This window comes from Galleria mellonella, unplaced genomic scaffold (genome assembly GCF_026898425.1).
Source record: "Galleria mellonella isolate WM207_F2 unplaced genomic scaffold, CSIRO_AGI_GalMel_v1 utg213, whole genome shotgun sequence".
NCBI classification, from domain to species: domain Eukaryota; kingdom Metazoa; phylum Arthropoda; class Insecta; order Lepidoptera; family Pyralidae; genus Galleria; species Galleria mellonella.
Genome location: NW_026442039.1, coordinates 1,086,082 through 1,097,136, shown reverse-complemented (window position 1 = coordinate 1,097,136; position 11,055 = coordinate 1,086,082). Strand labels below are relative to the sequence as shown.

The window sequence follows — 11,055 nt, the reverse complement described above, 5'->3', positions numbered from 1 at the left end:
GAACATAGATTAGATATGGAATAGATAACTAATATAGGAAACACAACCACAGATTATAGAAAGTGGCAAAGATGGAATCATATATTAAAAATAATAAGAATTCAAATTTATGTTGTCTTTCAAGTCTTCTACCATAGATTTAAGGATAATACTCTTTTTATAAATAAAATCAAAATCAATATTATCAATTCATGTTATACCAGCCACAAGTATTATTCTCATACTATGTATATTTTAATTACAAATAAACCGAGGATCGCAAGAACTTATCTATGTGAACACGGAATAACTCCATCCATCTCTGTTCTATACGTGACAGAACATACGTGTTTATATCAAGCCACTTAACAGTTTACAAAGTATAATAATAATAATATCTATACTCTATATTTAATTCATCCAAAGATTTTGGAATTTATTTGAAAAGGAGCTATTTTAAGAGGGTTACTGAGAAGTTTTAATATTTGTGCTAAGGTTATATAGATAGACCATTGAACCTCAAAAATGGGTCAACTTTTTGTCAGCTAATTGACAAATTAGCTGACTCCTTTTTTCTATGACTATCAGTATTTTAAATATTTACGCATAAGATGTATCTTGACGTATTATTTAATAAATTAAATGAATATTTATGCATTAAAAAGATGCAGAATTTATAAGACAAAATAAACATAAAAGTTATGAAGGAGTCAGTCATAACTATTTACCACGCAAAATTGTATAAAAAAATTGATTAGTTTTTCTCGAAGCATTTCTATGAAGACTATCTATATAATCTGAGTATTTTTGGATGTATTTGGATTCTTTGCTAAAAATATATATACACAGATATCATATAATTATACATAAAAATGATAGGTCGGTAGTTATTATCCTCAGTCTATGTAATAAGTATTGGAAATTTTATTTTTTGAAAGATATGGTGAGATTTTTTTTCTGTATGTATGGGATGTCGCAACAATATAAAACATACACTAAATTTTAAGTTCACAAACACAACTACGAAACCCATTCAGTTTGGTGCAGTATTTTTTACGTAATGCTCAAATTAACATACAGATAGACAAAATTTCTATAGATTATTGTTTAGAATCTATTGCGTTTATTGATAACTCTCATTATTTTTGTTTTTAATATTTCATGTGTATAGACGTCGTAGAATTACAATTTTATTATTTTAATAAAATAACATACGCTATTTATATTTATGAATTAGGTTAAAATTAATTATACTCCAAATAAAGAACTAAAGTTATTTCATTACTTAAGAACTAAAATTACTATTATGAACTGGGATAAGGGCTTGTCAGAAATGGAAACTAGTGTCCCATTACTATATACACTATTAAATCATCGTAATTAATTCTTGTTGAAAAAGTCACCATGGGTTAACTGACCTGTATTCATCCTCATCTAACAGATCTCACTGGTCTCCCGCCTGCACGGGGGAAAGGATTTGTTCGTAATGGATTCTAACAGCCCTATTGCTATCAATGGAATCTTCGTGGTTACTTCTTGTCGAATTCTTCACGATGGGCCGTGTGACCTACTTTCATCCTCATCTATCATCTATCACTGGTGCCCTACCAGCGTATACCGATAGCGTAGGTGGGGCAACCATTTCATTTTCACAGTTTAAAAAATCCCCGCCTGCGCGGATTTGAAAGAGATCGTTACTACTGCGAACTACCTGTCCCATTGATAGCAATATACGCTAATAGGTAGACCTCCACGTGGTCCCCCTGGAAACCATCGTGCTGAATTCATTACGATGAGCTAACTGACTTGCATTTTCATTCTTACCATCATCCATCGCTGGTGCTCTGCAAACGTATACCGTTAGAGCAGTTGAAGTAAACATTACATTTAAAAAAAAAAACCTCTGCCTCCGCTATTAACATTATTATTTAGTCTTGATATACAGCTTCCAAAGCCAAGCAAATTTGATATTCTGAAAACTTTCTAACCTTTCATACTAAATTGACGACGTGGCCACGTAATTTGGATGAATGATTTAAAATACATAATATTTTGAGGATTTAATTGGTTATGATCCCTAGACAAAGTTGTTTAGTTTCTGTCACATAGATTTTTTTGCAATTTGGAATGAAAAATAAAGCTGACGACCAACCTGATGGAAAGAGGTAATCGTCGCCTATAGATATGAACAGAGTCATGGACATAACAGAGTGTATTTTGGCACCCATGATACTCTTCATGCGGAATCATTCTTGAAAATGCATTTTGATGCATTTTTATTAGAAATGTTCTTGAGTCTCGTCAGGAACTTATTTAGGTGTTTAATGAAGTTCCATTACCATAATTTTCATCTTTTGAACCGGAACACAAGATACAAGTATATATGTAAAAGAATTAAGTTCTAAGATTCACAAAAAAGAGTTTTATTTGTTATCAATGCTTAAATTTATATGCATGCATTTATTGCTTATAATTTTTATTCATTTCCTTTTTAAGTATAGATAGACGAGTTAGGCAGGCGTCACGCCAGGCGCGTCTCTCAGGCAACCTCTCTAGAGGCACCATTCTATTTAGTTGATTACAAATCGTGGGTGCACTGCTGTTTTGTGTCATCCGCGGAGCCTCGCCGAATGTTTGAGTTACATTGTAAATAGTTTCCCCATATCTGTAATTAAAAATAAAAATTAAAAAATACTTTAGTATAGTTTTAAGATTTACTTATTTATATTTAAAACACCTACAGATTCCAGTCATAGTTACGACCATCGATTGTCGTTCGTTAATTTAATTAATACCGTTAATATTGTCAAGCAAGATAGATCTATGATACTTACGTACAAATATAGGGGGGGGGGGGGCTTATTTTTTACGACAGTGATTATAATACTGACCTCTCAATATAATTTTTCATTCCTTCTGCATTCAAGTGCGCAGTCTCAAAAGCGCCGAGGAAAGCATAACGCATACCCAGGCCTTCAGACATGACGGCGTCGATATCTTTGACATCCACAACTTTGTCCTCAACTAGACGCCAAACTTCATTCAGTATAGCATACCTGTAAAAATATATTACTACAAATCTCTTACCTACATTATATACTCATTATGTATTATTTTGTGGTAGTTCATGTAGTTGTTTACCATCTACGTATACACATAGTAATCAGTCTACATCGAATGTCTCTAATATCAAATATGGATAGCCGCACGCATTAGCGAGGCTATGCCAGTAATGGCTATCTCTCGTCGTTAAGTTTCCTCAGTTGCTTCTTATGGCACCCACGGGAAAAGAAGGAGTGGCCTATTCTATGTCGGGACAACGCGGCAACGCCCTTATGGTTTAAAGTATGACAATAACGAAAAGATCAAATTCACTCTTTGTGTCGTTATTTCATCATAAAACTTCATTATATAGATAATTACTGAACTATATTTAATTATATGATTTTATTTAAAACACTTGAAAATATGGAGGTATAGTTGGTATGAAAATACCAATTATGTTGAGTAAATCTGCTGAAATTATGTCTTTATCAAAAAAATTGGTAAATGCGGTACATATAGAAATGCAGATCGAACCATATCTGCATGACAAATAACAATGTATATTACGTTCAAGTAATTAGTGACTCAACCGTACTGTCATAAAAAAATGCACTGCAGCATTCCTAGACTGAACCAGTTCTTATTATGATGACATCAATTATATACGGAAGTTTAAATATATATATGTATCTATTTTTATTTAATTTTCTTAGATACAGGTAGCTACATGATGTAAGACTTACTGAATTCTATTTAACACAAATCCATCAATTTCTTTCGAAAGGGAAACAGGTGCCTGTCCAATTTCTGACATTATTTCTCTGGTCTTCGCTGCCACTTCTGGTCTTGTCCAAGGTGCAGGCACGATCTCCACTAATGGCACATAGTAAGGTGGATTCACCGGATGCGAAACTATAACCTAAAAAAAGTGAGACGTTTAATTTGTGACCATCTATTAATTAATTATCGACGTGACATATCGGGTGGCGGCTTTATTAAACAAGTTATCATCATGTTTAAATGATGTAAATGTGAATTTGATAATTTCAAAGATTTAAACTGGGATTCGGTTTTAAGGTCTCTGGACCAGAGTTAAACATTGTCATTTTGATTATAAATTTACATGAATGCATAATATTAACGAAAAACCAATATTTGTCTGGATAGGATTTATTTATTTATTTATTTATCCCAGATCTATCCCAGATTGTCTGTAAGAGATTATTTTTAGCAACAAGGCCGCCATTTGTATATGCACATTCTGTATAAATACTTCTTGTATACATCTCTTTTGAGCACAATAAAGAGTTTATTATTATTTACCTGTGATCTGTGCTTCAGATCTTCAGAAAATCGAGACGGCAGAATGCAACTAGTCGAACTGGAGAGTATTGTCCTGTCGTCTACAATCGCGTCCAATTCTTTATATAGCTTTTTCTTGAGAGCTAAATCTTCTGGTACACATTCTTGAACAAATATAGCACCCCTGACAGTACTAGCTAGGTCAGATGAACCTGAAATATTTGTATTTTTATATAATAACTACCAGTTTAACTTACGTGTATTTTAATGGAAAAAAATAGACTAGTTTCTGGACCATCCGGGACTTTTAGTCAGATTTGCGCTCGCGTCACAGTCGCTCATGACTAAGGATCCCAGATAATCTCTAAACTAGCTGAGTTTTTTCGATTATTTATTATAATTAATGATTATATTAAAATATAATGTGTAATTACGAAAGTTAACAATGAAACTTAAATATTTATTACAATATATTTATTTTATAGAATATCGCAAGATTACAAGTATCTACCTACTTATAATTTGCTAAGATATTTGACGAAACTTTTAGTTAAAACCGTTCAACTATTTAAGTGTTATTGAGCAACAAAAATTTAAACATCTTCATGAACTTTATTATTATTGTAAGTATTGTTCATGCAATTCGGAATGGCACACCAGTTGACAGCTCACTTGATGGAAAGTAATAATCATCTCATATAAACATGAATAGCACAATATTCACACTGTAGTACCCATGTTAACTCTCACGTGTTGCCATTCCAGAGGATTAAGAAGACCTTTATACCTAATACATATACTTTAAAAAAAAGAAGATATATTAATGTAAAGCATCATTTATTTTTGTAGTTGAGCAGTATCGAATGTGTTTTTATCTTTACTAATATTATATTAAATAACAATAATAAACTCATTTTCATTGAGTTTATTATTGTTATTTATTTGTGCTGTAACAGCTTAATCAATTGTCATGAAATTTGGTATAGGTTCATGTAGTATTTGTGATGGGGAAGATCATAAGTGATCTTTTATGTCGGTTAATCAATATTTTGAAACTATAATAAAAAAATATTAATCAGTGGTCATAAAGTAGAAAATTTAGTAATTTATATATATATATATATATATATATATATATATATATATATATATATATATATATATATATATATATAAATATACCATACTATAATTGAACTACTGTTTACCATATCTATATTAGATAGTACATACTTATTGATATACGTAAAGGTTATTTAAAATAGGTATTAGGTTAGTAATTAAATAATATATAATGAATGGGTTTATGAAATAATGTTACACCAAGATAAAGAACAGACACACTATTCATAACTTACATAACGAAATACAAGTATCTATATGTTCAAGAATAAAGGGTTCATACAAGTATAAATACCAATTTTTAGAATTTCTGATAAGGAGCATCTGGAAGGTCACAAACTAACAATAAACACTAACATTTTCAAATACAATTTTGTCGTAAATGGATACTTGTTACAATAATTTATTTAAATTAAGTTGGCAAATAATCATATGGCTATAATTTACCGGTATAGGGTCTATAATACTCACTAATATTATAAATGTGAAAGTGAGTTTGTTTGTTTGTTATTTTATAGCGCCTTAATGGTTTAACCAATCACTGAAATTTAGTACAGGTGTACAGGTACACGTACTATATGGAATGGAAAAGGACACAGGCTACTCATTTTTTGTAAGGATAAATTACTTACCTTTTATACATTGAAATTGCTCAGTAGCGTTCAGTTCGCCTCTCAATAAATTGTCATTTTGTAATGTTAAGAGCTGTTGCTTGATGTCTTCAAGGGCGTTGTCAACTTGCTTGGGCACAATGTCAAACAATGTCACTTGATAACCCACGGAGGCAAATAGCATCGACCATGACCTTCCGATCAAACCACTGGAACATAGAATTCAAAATATTTTTTTTAAATACTAAGTATTAAGAGATTATTATTTAAATGAAGATAAATAGATTACTTAAATACTTTAAGATGGGGTCTGCTAAACTTCATCATTAGAATAAATGCAAACATTTGTTGACAGAATTTAAAAATTACAAAAAAATTACCTATGTGAAATAAAAAAAAATATATTGTTTTTTTTTTATTTCCAAATTGTTAAGGTTTGATATACTTCAATAGTATTTAAAATATTACTAATATTTCTAGCAATACGATGTTTTCACTTCTCTTCATCCCCGTGATATCATAAGAGACACTAAGAGAACTCTAAATAAAACTAAGCTGTCTGGTCAGCGCTATACGAGATATCCTCCTGTTATTAGGAGAGATCCATGTTCTCAATTGCATTATTAAATTATATTTATATGGAAACACGGACCCTGCCAACGAAGATGTGAGGATGTAGTCTAACTATGTTTTAGATATCTACTACTATATCATTAAGATATAAGCTAATAAAAAAAAAAAACTACTTTATAAAACTAACCCACGCCGTTATAAAACTGACCATTCAGGGATATCTGAAAATTATTATTGCAAAATGATGTGAAATGATAGTCACATTATTATAAAGTAATATGGTGTCATGAAGACTTAAAGATAATATGAGTGCATAATATAAATAATAATAGCGCAGAATCTAATAAAAACTGTAAAAACTGCAATATATATATATATATATATATAAAAAAACAAAGTTCTACATTAAAGATATCAAAAATCATTAAAAGTTCCGCTGTTTACACTGCAAGTAAAAACATTATCATTCCAAATTATGTAAGAATATGTAATATTTATTGTTTATATATTAACCTCTCGTGACGCCCAGATAATATTATCTGCTGGTGAATAAAAGAATATCTTATTGTTTAATTTACTCGAACCCATACCTACTTATTTTAATTTTAATTTGATTAAGCTGTCATTAAAAATTTTTGCAATATATGTATTACAAAATACAACTTTTTAATTGAATTAAGCCATATCTGTAAGAATTTAAACAAAGATTTTCAACAGGCTTTAAAAATTAGGGAGATTCCAATTGGACTGTCTTTTTTCTGATGTAGAAATCTGACCTATTTTTGTATTCATTTTGATATTTTTTTTATTGATACTTTTAATACATATTCATTTTATACAGTTAAAGTCGGTTGTGAATAAATACTCTTAAATTATTTTGTCTGAAAAATGTCAAATTTTACGCGTCCAGTATTTAAATTATCTCTCTATGGATATGAACAAGAGTATACTTATATACATGTCTTTGTAAGGGCATCTAACGTGTATATTCTTTACACCCGTGTTCTACAACGATTTCTTAAACCTTATTCGACTCGTCTCATCCTCATTCGTTGAAATCGGTAATCAGTTGGAAAAATATTCCACGACTTGAGTGCTTTCCTCACTCGAGGTGAGGAATGTGTGAGGTAAGAACTGTCGATCTCAAGGTACATCGAAACTACCTTTTATTAGTAAGAGAACATTTTTTCAGTACAAGTTTAAAATGTAAAAAATATTGTGTTTATCTTATGAATATTCTAGCATTTATTATAATTCTTATAATGATTGAATACTATACAAATAAATAATTAATAAATTATCTGGATTAACAAAAAAATCCAATGAAATTCTACGATGATACTGAATTCCGAAGACGCTATTACCTACGCAAAGGAACAATGGTGAACATGTTACTACCGCTAGTTTTAAACATGAGTTTTATTAATAATAGAGGCCTACCAATACTGTTTACTATGCAACTGTTACTTGCTTTATTATTGTATGCAACTGTAAATTTTTTTGGGTATTAAATTTCTAATTTCACTCAACCTCAATACAGTTTCCTCAAAATAATAAATAAGGATATACTAAAAATACGATTATTGAGGCTCCTTTGAATAGGTAATTCTCAATATTACCTTATGGGGGAAAGGGATTGTTAGTAAGTGGGTCTAACTGTCCCATTGCAATATATCCTATCAGGTCGACCTCCACGTGGTTTCCCTGGAAACCATCGTGGTTAATTCTAGCGCAATTCATCACGATGTGCTAACTGGCTTGCTTTCATCGTCACCTATTACCCCGCACTAGTGCCCCGCTAGCGTATACTGTCTCATAATGTGGGTGTTAGCCCTTAAATAATAAGCAAATAATAACATTTTTCAACTGACTCTTCTAACCATTCTTAAATACGTATAACTTAATAATTAGCTTCTAAATTATAAGGCAAATGATGGAAATATAAATATGGAGGAATAAATATAAATGAATTTTGTGATAGTTTCCTTGTATAATTACGGTAGTCTTTTATAACAGTAAACTTTTAAAACTCGTCCAATTTAAGTAATAAGTATACATAAATATTGACATTGAACATTCATTAGACCACGAGAACCTTGCTACGTTATTTTTTTTGAACTCACTTTGTCCGTTCTATTATACTTAATATTTACTGTATTTTTTTTAAGTAAATAATAAGACAGATAATAATACAGACAATTATTTATTCATATAAAATTAAAAAATACATATTTAAAACTAGGAAATGTACTGTAGAATCATTTAAATTTTATTCATTGAAATTTGTATTTTGGGAGAATTAAAATTAAGCATTTTTATTATATAGATAATTATGACCTTTATCTAAAAAATCGCAATGAGAAACAGGAGTAACGTGGACTTATAATTATATAAATTTAACTTATTTTACTATTTATAGTCAAATTTACTAGTTTAGCATAAATAATTTTATTTACACATACATTTGAAATCTTATTCAATATTTGTACGAGTTTTTAAATTTTTAATATTAATTTAATTAACATAATTAGATATATAAAAGATATTGCAAGCTTCATTTATTTATTAATCACTCGAAAAAGATATAAAACGATTCATCTAAACCAAACTTATTCATCTTCTTATACCCCCTGTATTTGAAAAAGATAGTCGTTTTAATTTTAATGTCGATAATGCATTAAGTAATTGTGTAAAAATTATAAGTTAATTAAAAAATATTTATAAAGGTACATACCTCCCGACGATGCCGACTTTTTCAGTTTTATATTTAGGAGCCATTACGAGAAAGTCTATACTAACGTGCGTTGCTTGCAATACAAAAGCACTAAGTGGCACAGATTCAACCTGCTCCTCTTATAAATATCGCGTTTAACTAGTTATCGCCACAGAGTGTATGGCTGTGACTGATCAGTTTCTTATTAGATAATAAAATATGAAGTTTAAAGCGAAGGAACCACGGCTTATTTTCCTTTGAGCAAATATTATAAATAAGGCTATCTTTGTTAAATTGTTTTTAAACTTCCTGCACGTTATCAAAGTGGAAAGTAATGTAAAATAGGGATGAATAAATAACTCGCACACATATTATATGGCGATGTTTTAATGTGGTTTTATTTTCTGAGTATTAGAGAATACTCATTGACTTGACTAATATATATTGTCATAATAAACAGACTGTTTATTTAGGTGTAACTACCTACCTACCTAAGTACATTTCAATGAATAAAAACTATTTTCGCGTTCATCAATACATATTAGCTTAAAAGAAGTGCCTTTTACTCATCTTAAAACGCTTTGTAATTTACTTACTTATTATTTAATTATTTTTGTGCTTAAATGACATAATGTAATTTGTGTATAATTAATTTTGATACATTTTCTGTTTTTGGTAAAAAAAGAAAAATCTTTCAAATATTTTATACGTAAACTACAAGTTCTGAAATTATTAATTTATTCGTATATTTCGCATTCAAATGTATTCATATGCAAGGCATATCCCAAGATGAATTGATATAGGCAAAGGTAAAAATATTTAAGAGAACACAAGTAAATAGAATTCTTCTTTAGAAAGAAACATATCTCTTATTCTGGATGGAGTAACTGAATAAATGTATAATTTGTTATTATAATTTGTCATTTACTCAGTTACTCAATTAGTTATAATACAAATCATGGTTTTAAATCACTAGTATGATGTTTATAATACAAATAAAATACAGGTTACGTTTAGAAAACAATTAGGCTGATTCTGAAGTTTTAAAAATATTTTATTGGATTTTGGAACATTTATTATTTATACTGTTACTTTTTGTATGTATTAATTATTAGATACTGACCTATTACACTTATTTAGTTTAAAACTTGCTGGTTTCAGTTTATTAAATCAATACTAAGGTATTATTAAGTTGATTATGTTGATGTTGATGCATGAAAAAAAATCTGTATGTATACATTTATGACACCCACAAATATTTGTAATGTTTCATGTTGGATATACTTGTATTACCAGAGGGCGACTTTGTACAAAAGTCGATTGCTTGGGTACCTCTGTCCCATTCGTGTTTCTACCGTGAAGCAGTTGTATTTGCATGGCTATGTTTCGGTTTGAAGGGTGGGATATGGCGTGAATTTACAGGGTACAGAGGAATAACACCTGAGTCCTCAGGAATGGCACCGCAGAGGGGGTATCATTGGCGAAACAGTATGTGTGTGTACTGTTATGTCCATGGTATTGCTCATGTCTATAGTCGACGGTTACCACTTTCCATCAGGTGGGCCGTAAGCTTGTTTGCCATTCTAAATCGTATAAAAAAAATGTCCAGTAAGGATCCAGGTAGGAGTGGGTGGATACCATTGTCTTAGGTAGTCTACAAAAATTACCTTGAAGTATGTAACTAAAAGTAAGTTTGAGATTACAGTTAAT

The 11,055-nt window shown here is 30.0% G+C and overlaps 1 protein-coding gene across 1 annotated transcript; it reads right to left on the bottom strand.

The window, feature by feature from the left end:
- Positions 1-2,386: 2,386 nt before the first annotated feature.
- Positions 2,387-9,873, bottom strand: LOC113511731 (lambda-crystallin). The gene is made up of 6 exons (XM_026895439.2): positions 9,367-9,873; positions 6,081-6,268; positions 4,348-4,538; positions 3,768-3,943; positions 2,871-3,035; positions 2,387-2,644 (listed from the first exon to the last, which is right to left on the bottom strand). The coding sequence occupies exons 1-6, from the start codon at positions 9,408-9,410 to the stop codon at positions 2,440-2,442; spliced, it is 969 nt and encodes a 322-aa protein (XP_026751240.1). The 5' UTR covers positions 9,411-9,873; the 3' UTR covers positions 2,387-2,439.
- Positions 9,874-11,055: the final 1,182 nt, after the last annotated feature.

Coding starts and splice junctions, on each gene's coding strand:
- LOC113511731 (XM_026895439.2), bottom strand. CDS start 9,410: ATGGCTCCTAAATATAAAACTGAAAAAGTCGGCATCGTCGGGAG. Junction 6,269..9,366: donor AAAGTCGGCATCGTCGGGAG/GTATGTACCTTT, acceptor TCTATGTTCCAG/TGGTTTGATCGGAAGGTCAT. Junction 3,944..4,347: donor ATCTGAAGCACAGATCACAG/GTAAATAATAAT, acceptor CACTTTTTTTAG/GTTATAGTTTCGCATCCGGT.